At 39.7% G+C, this 22,063-nt stretch overlaps 1 protein-coding gene across 1 annotated transcript in view; it reads left to right on the top strand.

The window, feature by feature from the left end:
* Window positions 1-22,063, top strand: part of LOC145393036 (cocaine esterase-like) — a 54,767-nt gene that overhangs the window by 991 nt on the left and 31,713 nt on the right. The window contains exons 2-8 of the mRNA XM_080267373.1: window positions 5,920-6,072; window positions 6,900-7,050; window positions 7,839-8,024; window positions 10,247-10,440; window positions 11,407-11,557; window positions 17,888-18,057; window positions 21,897-22,050. Of these exons, the coding sequence (XP_080123499.1) occupies window positions 5,920-6,072; window positions 6,900-7,050; window positions 7,839-8,024; window positions 10,247-10,440; window positions 11,407-11,557; window positions 17,888-18,057; window positions 21,897-22,050 (1,159 nt within the window). The remainder of the gene's footprint in view (window positions 1-5,919; window positions 6,073-6,899; window positions 7,051-7,838; window positions 8,025-10,246; window positions 10,441-11,406; window positions 11,558-17,887; window positions 18,058-21,896; window positions 22,051-22,063) is intronic.

Genomic DNA, 22,063 nt, shown 5'->3' with positions numbered 1-22,063 from the left:
GTCTGATTCCAAGGATAAATAACAAAAAAATCGAAAACTCTATTACTATAACATGTGGAGGAGACCCACTTTACAAATAGAAAAATGTCAGTCGGATAGCCAGAGGTTCCTCCAAGCTTGGAAGAGAGACGGTACGCCTAATCTGTTCCCTTTTATCTTTGAAACACCTCTGACGCAGGACCCCCAGACTCTGACTCTCGACCAGCAAGTGACGGACACTAAGGGAACACTGCTCTCATCGCAGCATGGCTGAGTCCCACACACATCAGGAATCCATGAGAAAGCCGTGAGTGCCCCACGTGAAGCTGAACAACAACCACCTCCAGTCGCCAAGGCATGGAGGGGAGAACTGTCTGTACACCCACCCTCTGAATAATTTCCTTTAATTTTTTATTAAGAACAGCATCCCCCTGCCTTTGCCAACAGGTTCGAATCGCAGACTTCAAGGAAAATGTCACATAAGTAGCAAGAAGTGGGTAGTTGGCAGGGGGTCGTCAAAAAGGCGCGACTTTAGCTAATGTATCAGACCTCTCATTGCCCTCTACACCAACAAGTGCAGAAACCCAACAAAATTGGACTAGCATAACTCACTGCTGAATCAGGAAAAGCCATTCAAGGACGACGAGGACCAGCGGGTGAGGTGAATTAAGAGACTCAAGAGCCAACAGGGCACTTTGAGAGTCACTGAAAATCGTAAAAGAAGCGTCTTCATCTGCTAAAAACTGTTTAAGAGCAAAAGCAACAGCAACAGCAATAATTACTGCAGTAAGAACAAAGGCATCAAGAGGAAGACTTCCTTCCCTCATAAAATCTGGGAACACCACCCCAAATCCGACTCCTGTGTCTAACTTCAAACCATCTGTATATATCGGGACAGTGCCTCTATGAACAGCCGAATGTTCCCAAAATTACAGGTGGAGAGTCTGAGCAGAGGCTGAAAACCTGGTACCTTCAAAATCTCTGCAAACGTGCATTTCTGGAAGGAAACGTGGAGCGATCCTTGGGAGTCCAACAAGGTAGACAGGACGGCAGAGAGATCTTAGTCCCCCATCATCTGTCTGATCCTGTACCCAAAGGGATGCGGAGTGCGAGGATGAGAATCATAACACCAAAAAAAAAAAAAAAAGAAGAAGATTGCTGTGGCACACAAACTGCTGAGATTCTGGCATATGTCTCACACAGTTCCAGCAGCGAATGATTAATGACTTGCGCTCCAGATCTAAGACAGACACTCCAGCCTCCACCAAGCTATGAATCAAGGAGGACCTGAAAGCTCCAGTGGCAAGTCGCACACCAGCATAAAGCACAGGATCGAGAACACAGAGGAGTAGATGTCACAGCCAAAGTCTAGAGTATGATATAGATGTAGGAGTGACTTTAGGTCGGCAACCCACGAACTAGGTGAGAGAGTACCCTCAACAGTTTCATTGCATGCTTACAAGATTCCTAAAATTTTCAAAAGCAAATTCCAAGTCAGCCGACAGTCAATCGTTAGCCAAGAAACCTGTCTCCTCCACGCACGGTAGCCGGCTACCACTTAGATATATATCTTGGTCTGTGTGAACTCCCCTTCTTCTACAAAAGTGTATAGTTATGTTTTTGTTCGAAGAAAACTGAAACTCTCTGTCTGCCCAGCTGGCAACCCTATCCAATACTGGCTGCATTCTTCTCTCAACAACAGACATCCAGAAGCCAGCAAACCAAATTGCAAAATCATCCACATAAAAAGAGGAAGACACTCCTTCTGGCAGGGAATGTCATGGCGCTATGTGGTAAATAGACTGAGCAGGTTGCCTGATGTACAGTCGTGGCTATAAATAATCACCTATCCTTCTGTACCCCGTGCCTCAGACTGGCTCCTTTATGCGCGGTAAGTCACACGGGAGTAAGAGGGGCTGAGAGGGAGGGGCCAGAGAGAGGAGGGGAAGTGGGTGGGGGGACGAGCTACGGTGCTGGGTGGAGTGAGGGAGGGGAGGGAGGGTAGGTAGGGGAGGGAGAATGAAATGCGAAGTTGTGTCCACATAATTTGTCTACTTTCTTTCATTCAGGACATCCTATAGAGGAGTTACTATTCGATAGATAAAGCTACATAACACCTTGTGTAGCGGCATCAGATAACAAGCTTTTGATAGGTGGTGATATCAGGGATTGGCTCGTGAGAGAAGTATACTGACGTGACAGATCAAATATTAGTGAAGAGCCATCGAAACTGTGTGGGCTCAGACTGTCAGCGTGTGGAAACAAGAGAACGAAAGGACACGGGCCCCCCTCCTCCAGCACACCAAGGACAAATGGGAGCTGTTCAGACGAAACCAGCAAACCATCAACCACATTGTTTCCCCGGTGCAGCGAAGCCTGCATGAGGTTTTTAAGGCATGGGGCCACTGGTCTACTTAGGAAGGCGTTCCTGGTTGCTTTGGCTTGACCAGTGTCGGTAAACATTGACAAGGATATATTTTGGGAGTTTGGGTAGGATTTCGTTTCATTTTCCCCCTGACAGATTATGAGAGATACCGTTATCATATCCACCCATGAGCACAGACATCAAATTTATTTACCTTTTCTCCAATCATTTTAAATAGCCTTTTCATATAAAGATGTCATTTAATATTTATTGACCTGACATGATGGTGACTGTATAGACGGAACGTATACCACAAGGGTGTCATATTTGCTGTGGACACAGCCATGTCAAAGGTTGCGTATAATATTTAGTTCCAAAAATTAATTACATGTAAGGATAGACGGAACGTATACCACAAGGGTGTCATATTTGCTATGGACACATCCATGTCAGAGGTTGCATATAATATTTAGTTCTAAAAATTAATTACATGTAAGGGTAGAGGACGTTTCTTACACAAACATTACGGAAGTCAAAGCCATCCAGATTCCATTCTGTGTCTCAAGTCAAAATACACGGATAAACACAAACATCTGGCTCTGTACAAATATTTGATCTGTCACGTCAGTATATTTCTCTCACGACCCAGTCCTTGATATCACCATCTATCTAAAGCTTGTTATCTGACGCCGCTATACAATGTGTAATGCAGCATTATCTACCGAATAGTAACTCCTCTATATGATGCTCTGAATGAAAGAAAATAGACAAATTATGTGGCCACAACTTCGCATTTCATTTTCTCTCCCCTACCTACCCTCCCTCCCCTCCCTCATTCCACCCAGCACCATAGCTCGTCCCCCCACCCACCTTCCCCTCTCTCTCTGGCCCCTCCTTTTCAGCTCCTCTTACTCCATTGTGACTTGCCGCGCAAAAAGTAGCCAGTCTGAGGCACGGGGTACAGGAGGATAGGTGATTATTTATGGCCACGACTGTACACTATATTCTGTGAAACCCACTTTATGAAGGAGAGAAGAAGTCATTCTTCTCTAGATCAGAAACAAGTCTCACGCTATTTTCTCAAACAATTTGCACACCCAAGCTGTCAAACAAATGAGACAATATTTAGACACATTAGAATGATCCTAACCTGACTTAGGAAACGGAGGTCTATACCCATCTTTCAGTTAGTGGGTAATATACTTGTACCTTCATCCTATTTACTATTATAAAGATCTAGTAAAAACAGCAGAGATTATTACGGAAAATGATGAATGATAGTATAATGAATTGTATCGGGTCCAAGAACAGTCACTAGACTCCTGGAGAGCAAGACGCAGTTGACGGAGAGAAGAGAATGTATTAATAGGTTCCCCTCCAATAGACTGAAAGAAAATACCTAACCTCTCCTGTTGTTGTTGTAATATTCGCCCCGCACTTGTTGGGACACGGGCAAACAAAGAGGCCGTCAGGGAAGAAGCAGGAATAAAGCTCTCCAATGAGAGCGTAGCGGGGACAACAAACTGGCGAACAAGGGAAAGGCTGCAGAGGCAGGGGAAGGTGCGATGGTTGGTGGTGAGATCGGCTGCCCGATGATCGACGAGGCAGGGCGGGGCTTGGCGGTGGATGGTGAGGCCGGCAGCACAATGGTCTAAACGAGGGCAGGGCGGGACGGGAGCCGGGTAGACAGCGTGGCACCGATGGAGGAGGCGCCGAAGAGCTCAGGTGGAAGCCGCCCCGACGCTGCCCTCAACCCCCACGCCCGTGATGGAAAGGGCGAAAAAGACTCTCCCAGCTCTCCAGCAGCAGGTGGAAGTATAGAGGGGAGGCCCGGTCCTGGTCGTCACAGATGGCACAGCCCTGGTCCATGGTCGTGGCGGAGGGAGGGTTGTCGGGCGGGTAGTCTAGGGCGGAGGAGCCTCGACCTCCTGGTGGGCAGACCAGGGCACTCCCTCAGATCGAAACGACGGGCCCGTCCCTCGGCTGATACGGCTGCTGTGGAGAGCTGGTCCCGCCGGGAGGTCTTGCCGCGACGAGAGATGGGCTGCGAGTGTGCTAAACTCTCCTGTTGACGGAAACAGCTAAATGGCTTGGAGGGATGTGCACGAGAAATATTATAAAAGTGTGGAGTTATTAGGGAGGCGTCGGACACAGAAACTCCCTGAACTCTAAGTGCCGGGGAAGGAGGAGGTGAGTGCTTGCTCGTTATCTTTCTCACTTTCATCCAGACCAGTGTCAAAGAAGTGGACGAGGTAACAGTAGGGACGTAGCATCTGCGTGAGGCGCGACGTGTTTTTCGTAACCCACCGATAACGAGAACGAGCATTCTCATACGAAATTTTACGAAAGCATCAGAAAACTTAGCAAGCCCTTGTTGATCTACTCTTTGATGCATCTCCATAACAGTAATAATATTATCACTCTGCACGGTGGTCTCCGGTACAGTACAAGCCATCGTCCTTGTATTTTCCACCATCTTTTGCAAAATACATTATCCAGCATATAATACTCTGCCGTTGACGTGAGAATTGGAATTTTTAAAGATAGGTGGAGAGATGTGGAATAAAAAGGATGTCAGATATGTTGGATGGGTGTCAGATGGGATAAGCCAGGATGTCAAGTATGTGGGATAAACCAAGGTAACAAATATGTGCGATAAACCGAGGTGTCAAATATGTGGGATACAGGAGGGTGTCAAATAAATGGGATGAACCGGGGTGTCAAATATGTGGGGTAAACCAGGGTGTCAAAACTGTGGGGTAAACCAGGGTGTCAAAAATGTGGGATAAACCGAGGTGTCAAATATGTGGGATAAACCGCGGTGTCACATACAGTATGTGGGATAAAGGAGGGTGTCAAATATGTCAGTCTTCATCTCATTCGTAGCTCGTAAGTTATGGAAGCTCCTTAACACCACTTCCTAAGTGATTTAATTATGGAAGCTCCCTAACACATCTTCCTAAGTGATTTATTTTGCTTATTACACCTTGCTATCCCTGTGTTACTCGTAGCTCACAAGGGACCCTCTTCCCTTCAGCTGAGGAAGCTCCCTAACGCCTTTTACTGTGTGATTTTTGCTTATTATACCTTGCGATCCCTGTATTACTCTAGCTCACTAGGATCACTCCTTTTATCAGTTAAGGAAGCTCCCTAACACCTCTTCCTAAGTAATTCATTTCGCTTCTTACACCTTGCTATCCCTGCGTTATATGAATCATTCTAATATCTAAGTACTCTAAATATCGTGCAGAACTATTAACTCGCCGTATCCAAAAATAAATCGCTAAGGAAGAGGTTAGGGAGCTTCCTTAACCAACGAGAATACCAGCCAAGAACTTATCACCAGCGTTGATGATAATTGATGATGACAGTGATAATGATGGTGATGATGATGATGATGGATGATTGATGGTTGATGATGGATGACTGATGATGATGGATGACTGATGATGATGGATGATTGATGACGATGACTGATGATGATAAATGGCTGATGATGATGGATGACAATGACGATGATGATAACAATAATGATGATAATGGTAATGTACAGTACTTACTCTTTCTGCTTCCAGCCCCCTGTTGCCAGTCAGGGGTGGCAGGGAGTGAGGGATGGCGCCAAAGACCCCGAAATGTGCATCCAAGCTGCCGTCTTGGACCCGACCGGCAGATTTCCAAAGATAATGGGCTCAGAAGACTGTCTTTACCTCAACGTCTTCACTCCTGTGGTGCGTTTTAATATCAGTAGTGTGGTACCTTTACTGATTCTCCCGTGTACCGTCTTTATCTTCGCTGTGGTATCTTATTTTTATTCGAAAGTTGTCGTTGGGTTAAAGACTGACATACACGCTTTTGTTTTATAACTCTTTCATTAACACCAAGATGTTTTTGTTCTAAGTTAAAGGATATTATTCGAACTGGTAGAGATGGATATCGCCTTAATTAACTTCTTCGCTACTGGAGTTAGATTTCCCAAGCTAAATAAACTTGTCTAGATATCGCATGAATGAACTATGTAAAACATCATTTTGCTGAAAAGGTCAAACTGGCACCAAATAATTTATGACCGACAAAAATCTATCTATCAATTACAGCCAAGCACCTTAATCCCATGAGGGGTGGCCACAAACAACTCGCCTCCATGTCACTATGTCCTCTGCCATTTGTCTGTCCTTCCTCCTCCTCACATTCCCCTCTCTCATATATTTCTTCAATTAACTCTCATCCTTGATCTGCCCTTTCCTCTCTCCCCCTCCATCTCACTCATATGCACTCCTCTAGTCAGTCTCTCAATCTCCATCCTTCCCCATATACACTCTACTAGTCAATCTCTCAATCTCCATCCTCCTTCCATGGCCAAATCATCTCAGATAATTTCTCTGAACGCTTTAACACTTCCACATCAACACCACAGCGCTCTTTTACTTCCTCATTTATCTGTCAGACTTTCCGCTGAACTCCCCATTGATGCTCTTTTACTTCCTCATTTGTCTGTATGTCTTTCCATTTCATTCCATTATTTGAGATTAAAGTACTTCTATTAAAAACATTCCAGGGTGCCAAGGACAGGGCCATAAAACTGCCAGTGATGGTGTATATCCACGGCGGTGCTTTCTTCGGCGGGAGTGCCTCAATGTTCGGTCCCGCAATCCTTCTCGACCATGATATCATCCTGGTGGTGTTGCAGTACCGTGTGGGGGTGATGGGTGAGTGAGTGAAAAAGTAGGACGATCATGACGAGGGATGAAAGGCTTGACGTGAGGGATACAGCGAAGGAGGCGAGTAAGAAGAGGGATGAGGTGCTGGAGTGAGAGATAGAGGGGAAGAAACAGCCTAGATAGGACTAATAGATCTGTTGCTGTCTTCTTTCCTCTGTACTCCTAAGGCTCATATTCTCCTCGGTTAAGGAAGCTCCCTATCACCTCTTCCTAAGCTACGTATTTTTTATGTGTGTGGTTACTATTCTTTTTTATGTCATTTAGGCAGAGAATGGCGATGTTAGAAGGATTTATGTAACAAAGAATGTCAGTATGATGTAATGAGTAAAACAAATCGCTAAAGAAATGGTGTTAGGGAGCTTCTTCAACGGAAGAGAATCAGGCCAAGGTGTTAGGGGCGAACGAGAGATTTTGGCATGAGGGGCAAATAGGACATTGGAAGGTGAATAAGGAGTCAGCTGTGTGGGGTTGGAGATGTGGTGTGAGAGGGAATTGAGATACCAAAGGGGGTGGGAGGGTACAGTAAGATTTAAGAGAGGGGGATTATGATGTGTGAGGGATAAGTGGATAGACGGAGTGCGTGAGATAAGCAGCTGGAGTGTGTGGGTGAGAGGTATAGAGGGTAGATACACAAGGGAGACGAGGGTATTAACTGCATTAGGATAATTATCAGCTTTTCTAGTACAAATCCTCATCGAGCTATTTTATATTGTATTCTTGCGTCCAGGGGATACTTTATTAACCAGTGATATTGAAAATGTTACTCTTCAAACCAGGGTTCCTATCGACCGAGGACGATGTACTGCCAGGGAACATGGGAATGCTGGATCAGGTGGCAGGGCTACGGTGGGTGCAGGACAACATTCACCACTTCGGGGGCGACGCTTCTGCAGTCACCATTTTCGGGGGAAGTGCTGGCGGGGCCTCTGTCAGCTACCACCTCCTGTCACCACTCACCAAGGGTACATGATGCTCCTTATAACCGTCTGTTTTAGCCCGTCAAGCAGGAATTGTCTCTGGTTGTCAAATCTCCCCCCCCCCCATTTTTTATTTTTTTTGCTTACGAAGAAAATATGTAACTGAAAGAGTACGTCTAACCTGGGTATTTTATTTTAATCTCCGCTGGAGATCTTGTTGACTTGATAGAAGCCTCAAATAGATAATGAAATGTCCAGGTTGGTGCGTTAAGGCAGAATACAATTGTTAGCTCAGCCAGAACAAAACACCTACGGTAAGTCGACTGTGGGATTTATGGTTAAGTAGAACCACTGAGGGGTTTGTACGAAGGCTGATGTTGGGGATTGATAGTCAACCTTCCATACAGCGTGAGTGGTGCAGTTGTTGCGTCCATAGGCCTATGCTAACTGACCTACATACCCTGATACGGACCAGGAATGCGCTGGTGGTTTGTATGTTAAAGTTATTAGAAAATTATTTACATTCTTTTCTGCTCTTCTTTTGCCGATTCCTGCCAAATCAGACCAGCCAAATGCATCACTCACGACTAAGATTTACAATATAAATTACAATTATTTTTCTTCTGATATAAACGGCGATATTTTCTTATTACATTGTGCATAAGGAACGAGGGAAGACTCTGCACTCCTTCCATACTGTATTCATCCAGCCACAGTTCCTATCGGATCGGATTGTATAAAAAGGCTCCTACATACTTGCATGTGTCGGCCTTTGTCACCTAATGGACACACTCCAAGCTGCTCAGTCTCTGACAGCCTCCCTTTTCAGTCCCATATCCCTGGGGTTACATTATATATATATATATCTATATATCTATCTATATATATATATATATATATATATATATATATATATATATATATATATATATATATATATATATATATATATATATATATATATATATATATATATATATGTATATATATATATATATATATATATATATATATATATATATATATATATATATATGTATATATATATATATATATATATATATATATATATATATATATATATATATATATATATATATATATATATATATATATATATATATATGTATATATATATATATATATATATATATATATATATATATATATATATATGTATATATATATATATATATATATATATATATATATATATATATATATATATATATATATATATATATATATATATATATATATATATATATATATATACATGTATATATATATATATATATATATATATATATATATATATATATATATATATATATATATATATATATATATATATATATATATATATATATATATATATATATATATATATATATATATATATATATATATATATATATATATATATATATATATATATATGTATATATATATATGTATATATATATATATATATATATATATATATATATATATATATATATATATATATATATATATATATATATATATATATATGTATATATATATATGTATATATATATATATATATATATATATATATATATATATATATATATATATATGTATATATATATATATATATATATATATATATATATATATATATATATATATATATATATGTATATATATATATGTATATATATATATATATATATATATATATATATATATATATATATATATATATATATATGTATATATATATATATATATATATATATATATATATATATATATATATATATATATATATATATATGTATATATATATATATATATATATATATATGTATATATATATATATATATATATATATATATATATATATATATATATATATATATATATATATATATATATATATATATATATATATATATATATATATATATATATATATATATATATATAATATTTCATTGGCCTGTCTCTCGCAACGGTACCCCCAAAGTTGAGAACTCCTACACCCATCTGTTTATCCCTCCTCATCACAACACCAGTACATTCAAGTCCCATCTTTCCTCTCAACTCTCCAACCACAGTCCTAGGCCTCTTCCCCCCCCCCCCCAGGTCTCGTGTTCAATGACGCACAGCACATCCATCAAATCATTGTAATTTATGTATCTTTAAGCCTACGAATGTCCTCTTCCTTCACTACCCAGGTCTCACTATACCACTTATTAGGAGCAGAATTGGCTACAGCTTTCCCAATCATCGCCAGGTCTGTTCTCCCGAGCCATAGCGCAGTCTGGGTCCTCCCTCAACCCCTGGGCGCGCGGTGGTTCCTTCAGGCAAATGGCGGAGAGAATTGGACGTGACCTGAGCTGTCCTGACACCACCCACAGCCCCGCCCTCGTGACCTGCCTCCAGAAAGCCCCTGCAGATGAACTGACAGCTTACGTCACTGACATCAGGGTGATGAACGCTTACTCTTGTTACCACGAGGCTATTTTATCCATCTTTCGAGCGATTTCAAGAGTTTTATTATGCACTGGCATGATGGATTCATTTCTCTCTTATTTTAGTTGTACCATTGCATTGCAACACTTTTTGGTCAGTATTCAGGGACACATAGTAGTGCAAACCGTGAATGGCCAAGGACAGGATCAAGTCCCCTTCCGTTTTTTAAACTGTTGCAATATTTAGTGTTAGTTTGGGATTAAATAAGCTAAATTTACCAGCAGTTCATTACGATGTTTATAGACATGACAATGATGGCAGTGACAACAATGATGGAAACAATGATGACAACAATGATGAAATGACGAATACAGCTACATCAGCGAGGATGATAGTAACAAATGGTGATGATGATGATACGGAAGAAGAGGAGAAATTATGATGATGATATGGAGGAGGAGAGATGATGATGATGATGATGATAAGGAGGAGGAGGAAGAGAAACGAGGAGGAAGAGGTGGAGGAGAACAATGATGCTAACATTTACCGCAACAGCAACTACAGTAATTATATCAATGATATGTGCGAGTAAGCGTTTTGTGTGTGTGTGTGTGTGTGTGTGTGTGTGTGTGTGTGTGTGTGTGTGTGTGTGTCCACATTTAAACCCTCTCAGATTTCGAAGTGCCATACATTAAAAGACGCGGAACGACGAGCTGACAGCGATGGTGTAAATTATAACTGCATGCTATAAGTTGTTCGCCAGTCACACGCACTTTTATTCCCAATTTTTCACCAGCCATTGGGAACCCTCTACAGGTCATACCGCTGGGTGGAATGAGCTGAATTTTCACATGGAGATGCCCGGTATGTCAGAGCAGGTTCATGCTATGTTAAAATCGAGGGTGAAGACCGGGCCGTTAAGCGCTTGTCTCTACTATTGTCTTTACTGTTAATGATGATTCTGCTGCTCCACCTTTACAGATGTTCGGGATGGACCCTATATTGATGGCGCCTCGAGTGGACGGGGTGTATTTGCCTGAGGAACCTGCTGTCCTTCTGAGGGACGGACGGCACCACCACGTACCCCTCATCACTGGCATCACGGCTCACGAAGGCGCCCTCAACACTGCTCGTTAGTCGTAGTAGTAGTATTAAGACGAGGAGGAGGAGGAGGAGGAGTTGCAGTCCCAGGTTCAACTGCATTGTCAACCCGGTGAACCGCAGGCTCTCTCATTTGTTTTCACCGGTGTCTACTCGGTCATTTTGCAAATTTTTTTGCGTTTCATTGTAAAGCACAGGATGGGTTTAGGAAGCTAAAAATTGCATTGCCAGGTTCGCCAAACGTTTGTCATCACTTTAGTAGGAAAAAATTCTATTTTCGAAACCTGAAAAAAATGGTGCTGGGGATGGCCACTGGGTCCGGACTATTTCTGAACTTACAGCCACGTAGGTGCTATACAGGTAGTTGCTAAGCAACGAGTAGTTGCCTAGCAACCAAAACCTTACAGATACAACTAGGTCATAGGCTGGTCATTGTGTCCAGGTTTGGCCGGGATCGGTTACTTCTCAAGGGTAGTAGTGTCTGCCACAGTTAAACAAAATAGTAAGAAAAAATACAGGAGAGAAAGAAAACCCGACTAACAATAAGGGCAGCATGGAGCTAGCAAGTAATGCTAATTATTATATGATATTCAGGAAAGTGTGTGTGTGTGTGTGTGTGTGTGTGTGTGTGTGTGTGTGTTCTTACCTAACTGTTCTTACCTAATTGTATTTTTACAGGAATGAGTCAAGCTTGTACTGTCCCATGTTTTGAACCATTTTCATCATACATATCTTTAAATTTATGAATTGTTTTGGCACACTTTATCAGTCGGTAGTGCATTCCACTAATTAACTGCTCTATTTGGGAAACTGAATTTCCCTACGTCTTTATCACCTCTCTTTTTGTACGGTTTTCTGCAGTGTCCTCTTATTGTTGCTTCCCAATAGGTTATATACTCATTTACGTCTCTTTTCTCTTCCTGTGATGTATTTATATAACAGAATCATTTCTCCTGTTTTCTATCTCTCCTGTAATGTTGGTAGGTTTAATTTTTTCGAGTTTTTCTCCATAGCTTAGGTCCCTTAAACTTGGTGCCCATATTGCAGCGGCCCTTTGTACCTTTTCAATCTTATCTTTGTGTTTTTTGAGATGAGGATTTCAGATTACTGATGCATACTCCAGATTTGGTCTGATGAATGATGCTATTATCTTTCTCAACATGTCTTCATTTATATATGTGAATGCCACCCTCATATTAGCAAGGAGTGTGCACATGTTTCTTACACTTTCATAATGTGTCAGCCGGTGATAGTCTGTTATTGATAATCACTCCTAAATCCTTTTCCCTTTCTGATGTGTGTAGGGTTGGCCTTCCTAACTTATAGTCCTTGTCTGGTCTTTTTTCACTTTTACCAAATTTTATTACATGACATTTCTCCACATTGAATTCCATTTGCCATCTATTGCTCCATGCATGAAGCTTATTTAATTCCTCTTGTAGCTCTGTGGAAGAGCCTGTGTGTGTAGTTTCCCTTCGTATTTTTGCATCAACCGCAAACATATATAGGTAGCTTCCATTTCCAGTGTTGATGTTTGTGTCATTTATATATGCTAAAAACATAATTAATGCCAGCACCGGGCCCTGTGGAACTCCACTTGTCACTTATCTCCATGATGAGTAATTCACCCTTAGTATTGTTCTCATTTCCCCTTTACTGAGAAAATATTGCATCCAATCGTACAGATTACCCTGGATTCCTCCTTGATTGTACAGTTTCCATAAAAGTCTTTTGTGTGGTAGTCTGTCAAATGCCTTCTTGAAATCTAAATATATGCTGTCTATCCAGCCATCTCTTTTCTGTATTATTTCTGCAGTTCTGTCATAGTATAGTAACTTAATAGGTTAGTGACACATGATTTTCCCTTTCTAAAACCAAATTGTCTTTCTCTTATCATATTGTGTTTCTCCAGGTGATTTACCCAAATTCTTTTTATCAGTTTTTCTAACATCTTACCTACGACACTGGTCGGTGATACTGGTTGGTAATTAAGTGGATTTTGTCTATTTACGTACTTGAAAAGGGGACAATGTTTGCTTTCATCCACATATCAGGCAGTATTCCATGTCTTAAGGATTCTCTGAATATTAAATGTATTGGACTGCTCAGCTCTTTAGCACATTCATGTAAATACCTAACATGGTATCTCATCAGGGCCATTGGCTTTTCCTCTGTCTAATTTCCTCATCTCTTCCTGGACCTCGTGTTTCGTTATACTTTTATTTGTTAATATGTGTGGGCATGCTTGTACGTTTTCATCTTTCGCAAATCTACTTGCTTCAGTAAAAACTGACTGGAAATTTTTGTTTAGTACGTCACAAATATCTTCTTCATTGATGAAGATTTTCCCCTCATCTATGATGGATTGTATTTTATCTTTAACTTTTGCTTTGCTTAATATGTAGCTGTAAAACAACTTTGTTTGCTCAGTACTTTTATTTATAATGTCTTCCTCAAACTGCATTTGAACTTCTCTCCTTATCTTTGTAAAATCTTTTATTGCCTGCTTGTAGTTGTTATATGCTCTCTCACTTCTATGTTATCTGTATCTGATCCATAGCAAATGTTTTTTCTCTTTTGCATTTTTACAGTCAGTATTAAACCAGTTCTTAATCCTTATTTCCGTGTCTTTGTGCAGTGGGACATAATTAAGGACTTCTGTTTTGTAAAATTCACAGATTTTTATTTATATATAACATTTGGATCTTGCCCTCTTAGCTCCTTTTCCCAATCTATATCCTTAAAGTACTTCTTTAAGTCATGATAATTGCCCATTTTGTAGTTTAGCCCCTTTTTGTAATTTTCATTACCTCTAACTATATCATATGCTATCCTGAAATTGTAATCTAGTACTTCTTGGTCGCTTTTGCCGAATGGGGGTGTCAGATGATGTTGTCAATTTCATTTTCTTGCCTAGTAAATATGAGATCTAATAATGAGGGGTCTTCTGGTCCACATTTTCCTGTGTTCTCTTTTACCTGTTGTGTTAGATAAAATTCCTGTATAAGATCCAGGAGCGTTTGATCCGACAACTTTCATAGCTTTTTACATCTAGAGTATTCCAGTTTATATTTGTATTAAAATCTTCCGTTACAGTAATGTAATTCCTTCAGATTTTTCTTCCATTCTTTATAGTGGGGTTCTTAAACTCTGAATTGTCTTCTGTCAGGTCTTCATATTCACCTCTATCCCATGTGTTTGTTATGGTTGGCATATATATAGATTTGCCACAATTAATATCCCTTCTGATGTACTAATTTCTGCTGTAACTAATTCTACTTGTGAGGGTATGTCTATTACTATCTCTTTTTCTTGGAATCTTTTCTCTGTTAGTATCATAACTCCTCCTTTTTCAAAATTTCTGTCTCTTTGCCAAATATTGTATTCTTTCATATTTAAAGAGTCGTTTGATACCATTGGGATTAATTTTCTTTTTGCTAGATAAATAATATGAGGCTGATTTTCTGTGATATAGTCTTTTATCTCTAATAATTTGGATACCATTCCACCTACTTTTGAGTACATCAACTTAGCCGTACTGTTCACATATTTGACATTGGTTGAGTCTACTGTCTTGTTCTTATTTCGTCCCTGCTGTTTATGTGCCATTTTTTTTTACTTGTAATCATACTACCTTGTGAAAAAAAAATTGCTTCTCTCTTCATCTGATTTTGCATCATTCTTTCTTTATGCTTCTTCCTTCATTTCCTTTAGTAATCCCCATTCCTCCTGAGTTAGGCACCTTTTTATCCACACTTCCTTGTACTCCTATGATTCCTTACGTTTGTTAGCATTTATAAAAATACTTCCTCTACAGTGCTCACGGTTTGGAAGGTTACTTTCAGAGGCCTTGACTTGTTTCTTTCATACTTCCCTAATCTCTTAACCCATGGATTGCAAGCCACAGTTCAGGCCGGGTAGCGTCACGTTACTAGCCACAGCTGAGACTGTGCTGGCCGTGCATCACCGTAAACAACTCGACCCCTACGCAAACTTACGCATCGCCCTACGCAAAGACGAAGAGAGAGAAATTTTTTTCTTTTCACCAGACGAAGCCCTGGATGTTTATCTTAAAGTTTATAATAAAAAAAAAACAATTTTCTTTATTTTTTCATTTTCTCAATACTCCGTACGTAAACTTACACATGGCCCTACGTAAAGACGGAGAGAGAGAGATATTTTTTTTCTTTTTATCAGACGATGCCCTGGATGTTTATATTCAAGATTATAATAAACAAAAAAAAAAAACTTCGTTTTTTTGCACACCACGGGGTGAGGTAAAAAAGGGTAAAATTGCGCAATCCACTGGTTAAATTCCTCTACATCTTTCTCACAGATTTCCTCGGATACTGGCTTCAATGTGTTCATTATATTTACCATCTTGTTATCTTTGGTGGGTCTGTTCTTTATTTCTTCTTCGTCTTTACCAGCGATATCTATAGATTTATTAATCCCAGCTGTTTCCTTTATTAGCCTTGGGTTCTTCGTTATGATGTCCATTTCGTACATTTTCTTCCTCAGAATGTCTCCCTCAGCTTGTAGCTCACCTATTGTTGCATCTTTTCTGTTTAATTTCTTTATTAGGTCCTCATTTTTTTCTTTTTCTTGGTACAGTTCATTCACTGTTTCCTCCAATTCCAGTTTGAAAGTTTCCTCCAGTTTATTTACTTTATCTGCTAATCTACTAAATGTAACCAGTTCCACCAGGCTGTGTAGTCATCATTTTATTTTATACTGTTTCCCTTCCTCTTACATAGTTGCACTTCTTGAAAGTACACCATCTAATAGAAATATGCTTTTTGCTTACAGTTTAGCATCTCCGTTGTCAGTGCTGGAATTTACCCGGCGCTCGTCTGTTCACCTGATGCAGCGCCTGTCATCTGCTAAAGCCGCGAAGTCGTTAGGGTTCTGATTATTTGATATACTTTCTTTGGACAGCACTGTTCGCTTCTACTGTACTTGATCTACAATCGTCTATAATTTAGCTTAGTATCGAGCCTGACTCATTATCAGATATACATAGGTATTCTGCAGCTCACCAAAGCACAGAGCGCAGTGACACGCGTCTGCTATGTCCCGTAGTCCACTAGTGTGTGTAATTCACCGGGTCGGTCAGGATCACTTGATGGTCATGATCGTCAGCTTTTTACCCTCCCGGAAGGGAGCTGAGAGCTCATATAGTCCGATCTAAGGGCAAGGCTGTGACCTTCACACACGCACACACCCGTCCCCTTGCTCAAGGGGGACAGTAACCACCCACTTCGTCAGTGAAACTTTTCGCAACTTGAGCGAGGCGCGAACTCCCGTCCACCAGTTGGCAAGCGGGAACGTTACCACTGCACCAGCGAGCGGTGTGTGTGTGTGTGTGTGTGTGTGTGTGTGTGTGTGTGTGTGTGCGTGCATGAAGTGCCTAGAAACAGCCAACATCATCGAAGTTTAACATTTTCTAAGACGATTATAAAGCCATTCCAGTGCAATCCTTTCTACTAAACTCATGGTACTGTGATGTGACAGTTTTGCTTATGGAGACCTCATGGTTTGAAGGAGCTCTGCTAATTTCATCTGAACTTGGGCCAGATTTTCGTCCTTTTTGCAGTCTATATCACGTACCTTAGTAGCAGAATGAGATAATTCTACGACCCTACATCTACGCCATAACAGTTATTCGTGACTAGCATCAGTGTTAATCTATTGTTACATCTCAGAATCCAAGATGGAGACAATAATTTGAGGTCATGTTAGAGTGAAAAAAGTAAAGAAACATTCTTCCTTAATCTTTTCAGAAGCTTTTTTTTTTTTCTTCAAAAGATGAACAGAGGAAGAAAAAAACAAATTAAATAAAAAGAATCCATGTACCAGAATATACTTGTCACCCATTCATTTTAAAAATCTGTAACAGTTGGCCTTAAACTGTTGTAGGTTGAAGTTTGGGAAGAGGAAGGAACTAATCAGGGGAAGAGAGTTCCAAAGAGAAGCGGCCCTGGGGATAAATGAATTAACATGATTGTGTGGTGGTCATAAAAAACACACTCAAATTGACAACATCTAGTAGAAAGTGTTGTCCCTCCCGTGAAATAACATAATAATCGAGTGTTGTCATAAAGAATAGAACAAAATTGACAACATTTAGGGGAAAGTGTTGACCCTCCTCAGAGATAACATTATAATCGAGTGATGTATTAAGGAATACATTGAAAATTGACAATATTTAGGAGAAAGTATTGGCCTTACCCAGAGATAACAATGACAACATCTAGGAGAAAGTGTTGTCCCTCCCCAGAGATAACATTATAATCTAGTGTTGTCATAAACAATGCACCAAAATTTATCACATTTAGGACAGTGTGTTGACCCTCCCCAGAGATGTCTGCCAATGCGTCCATGGCCCAGCTACTGACGAAGAGGGAGGTTCAGGAAGCGTCGCTGGAGCTACAGGATGAGACGGATCCCTTCACCCTCGCCACCAGGATCTTCTCACACTACCTTGGGGGACGCCACTTTGGAGAGGATCGCCTGGATGAGTTGACAGAGGTAAGGGAGTGGAATGCTGACCTTAGTTTGATGTAGTGTTTCTTAGTATTTCTTATTGAATTGAATATTCTTTCTTATTCTGTCTATTGTTAATTGTGTAGATTGTGTTTTAAGACATTGCTTAATATTACTTAAGGCACTGCATGTTGTTATTGTTATTAGAAGTGCTAGTAGTAGTAGTACTAGTAGCTGCAGTGGCAGTGTTATTATAATTATTATTATTATTATTACTATTACTTTAATAATAATAATAATAATAATAATAATAATAATTTATTATTATTATTATAGTGGAAGAAATCCAGGGATGTTGACCTAGAGGCTTCATCAGGAAAACAACCCAACTAAAAAAATGTGGTATGAAAAAAGACAAAAAAAATTACTAGCTACTTACAATAGGCTTAGACTGAGGCGTCTGTCTATAAATAGATATATAGACAGATAGATAGCTTACGATAATTAATTCCTCATGTGGTCTAGCCGATAAGAATTAAATTAGTGCCCCCGTTTAAAATCTTAGAGTACCCCATTTTCCATCACAGAGATAGGGAAGTTCATTCTACAGGTCATTTCTGCAGATGCAAGATGGTTGCAAAATAAGGTGGCGTCTTACTTATGGTACTGCATGTTGTTAGTAGTAGTAGTAGTAGTAGTAGTAGTAATAATAATAATAATAATAATAATAATAATAATTTTAATAATAATAATAATAATAATAATAATATTATTATTATTATTATTATTAATATTTTTATCATTTTTAGATATAGTGGAAAAAGTTTGGAGTGTTGGTCTAAAGGCTCCATCAGGGAAATAAAAAAATAAGAGAATGAGGTATGAAGAAGAAGGCAAAATAAAAATAATTAGCAGTATACAGTATATAATTAGTTTACCCGATAGAAGTTAAATAGTCCCCCATTGAAAACCAATGAGTATCACATTTTCTACCACAGTTCATTCCTTTATCTGGTGGTGGCCTTAGTATGGGCTAGTGCACTGAGCGGTCCTGCCATCTGGTGGGTGTCTATGAACTTCTCCCAGAAACATGTTTTGCGGGTTTCAAAGATGAATTTTTCTTTGCGCTTTCATGTAGTTTCCTCAAATCACAAAATTTTTCAAATGCCTTTGACAATCATGCTATTGGTGTGTAAGTGGCATTAGAAGAAAAAAAAATAAAACTCGTAAAACAGGAATCATCTTCTCCATGGAATTAACTTCTACATACAATAAACATCCCATGTAATTCATGTAAGACTAATAACATGGTAAATATATGGAGAAGTGCTTTCATGCAAAAATTTTGCCATATTTTAAATTTCGCTGCCGGAGTGATATACATGTTTTCCTGGTTGCTCACCACTTAACACCATCACGTCTCCCACAGCCTATGATGTTTGGCGTCTTTCTTTGATGGAAACCTGGCTCATCCTTTCTTGTTTCATGAATGGGTGCTGGTCTGTTGTTGTTGTTGTTTAAATTCATCCCCGCTATCATCAGTGAGGGAGGACACGGGCAGACAAGCCCATCAGGGTTAAAGTCTATAAGAAAAGGCGTTAAAAGCTAGCGAGGGGGTGGGTAGGAAGAGATAACGTCTAATAGAACAGATGTAGGTGCATGTGCAACTATATTTGCAGCAGTTCCATGATCGTCCACTCTCCTGATCTAGATATCCGCCCAGGCTGGAGCGAACTCGGGCGGTAGCAGGACAATCTAGGATATAATGGAGCAATGGCCAGTCACTGTGGTCAAGGCAGTGAGTGCACGGGTCAGTGTTGAAAGTTTAATTTGATTTGCAGTTAGCCACAGCACAAAGTTCGTTATTTTGCCAAATCTTCTTATTGTCAATGTCATGCAACCAAGTCATACCATCACCGATGCACCTCGCCAGTCTAGTGTTTGTTTACAATTGTATGTGTGGTAGAGCTGAATACCGAATGGAAATGTCGCGTGGCGAAGTTATCCATATCATTCATCATTGTTTTTTAAGAAATGGAAATCCTATTACCCTTATTCATATTATTTACCATCTTTATACATGCATGAAGGCAATATTTCCACATAAACCTTCTATAATACATCCCTAGAAATCACCTGATAGAAAGGAGTAGAACATACATTTGAATACTGTTTTTCCCAAACCATCTTTATAAGGTCACGAATATTGTAGAACCCTTAGTTTTGTTGTTGAGAACGTGTTGTTCAACATAACAACACTCAGTTTTAGCTGGTTCTGGGTAGAGTAACATCAAATATTAGAAGCTGGAACTCTCACACCCGCAAAACATGTATCTGGGAGAAGTTCACAGACTCCCACCAGATGACAGGACCACTAAGCGCACTGGCCCATTGGCCATTAACTTATTTTCTTAACCATTCCACGTATCATGAGTATAAATTTTAAAAAGTAAAGGACCCAGGACACTACCATGGGGAACTCCTCAAATACATTCCTATGATCATTATGTTCTATATTTTCCGTTAATAACTATACGCTGGGTCCTGTTACCTATAAACTCTTGAATTATATTGAGAACTGCTCCACCTATATTGATGTTTATACAATAATTTTAATAATCAGAGTCTTATAATTCACCTGATCAAAGGCAGAACTCAGGTCAAATCCATTCACATGACCTATGACCACAATCAAGTGACAACGGACATGATCCATTGCAACAAGTGGAAATGTTGGGTGGGAAAGAGACACAGGTTAGAGCTTGAATTCTTTATATTCTCCGTCGTTTCGGGCTACACAGAACCCGTCTTCTTGTTCACTCTCTCTGAAAATGGGAGAGAGACAAAGGTCAGAGCCTGGATTCTTCATTATCTCTAACGTTTTGGATTACACAGAACCCATCATCTTGTTCATTCTCTCTGAAGTTTAGTTCTGTGTAGCCCTAAACGTTTGTGAAAATAAAGAAAACAATCTCTAGCCAGTGTCTTTCTTCTTGTGTAGCTAGTAACGTTAGAAATAATGAATTCAAGCAGTAGCCTGTGTCTCTCTCCCAGTGTAACCCAAAACGTTGGAGAAAATAAAGAAATCAAGCTCTAACTGGTGTCTCTCCCCACCCAACATTTGCAGGGAACCTGCAGAAAAGACACCAGAGTAAGATGAGTGTCACACGTACCACGGCCTTCGTGAAATCCAAACTGGAGATCTGGAAGACGAATAGAGCCTTCAACAAATCTTCTTAAGCAATTAGCCATTAGCCATTGATATATCTTTGAAGGAATAGTTGTGACTGAGATAGGACGATGTTCGGAGGAGTACGAGGTGGCAGAAGAATATTTAGCCAGGAGTGTCATGTTTCCAATCCTCGATTAGATTATGATGATGCTTACTTCTGCTTGTATGATCCAAAGTTATGGTATTACTTCTTCTTACATACGGTGGGTACTTTTACTTAGAATGATGTTTGCTTAATCTTTTCATGCTGCTTAATCTTATTAATTTTCCATTTTATCCTAACTTACTGTAAGATGTTGCTTGTTTTTATATACAGTTGTGATTCTTTATCCATCTATTTATTTATGTATCTATCTGTTCATCTGTGTTCATTTATTCACTCCATTGGTTATTTGTCCACTTTTTTCGTGTCTATGCTGCTTGATCTTGCTGATAGTCATTCACTGATTCTCGCACGAACCGTTTGCCTCTCACCTTCATTCTCAAGGAAGACGCACATTTGTAATACTGACTGTGCATTTCGTGTGTTAATTTATCATGCACTTGTATCCCCATGGATTACTGTACCCCTTAGATGTTCAGTAACTAGTATTTGCATTATTGGACACTTCACATGTGCAGTAATTTGTACACACATTTTTGTAACTCCCAGATGTACGGAGATCGACTCTTTAACGTGGGTGTGGAAGAGATGGCTCGCCGTTACTCCCGCATGGCGCCCACCTTCACCTACGAGTTTACACATTACAAACCAAACTCTCCCACAGTTCTCTTATTCTTGTGCTCCACACCACTACCACGCCAGTGTAAGTGTAAGAG

This window comes from Coenobita brevimanus, chromosome 3 (assembly GCF_032717465.1).
Source record: "Coenobita brevimanus isolate Jiangsu-jjx chromosome 3, ASM3271746v2, whole genome shotgun sequence".
In the NCBI taxonomy this organism is placed as follows: domain Eukaryota; kingdom Metazoa; phylum Arthropoda; class Malacostraca; order Decapoda; family Coenobitidae; genus Coenobita; species Coenobita brevimanus.
This window is presented reverse-complemented; position numbering and strand designations above follow the sequence as displayed.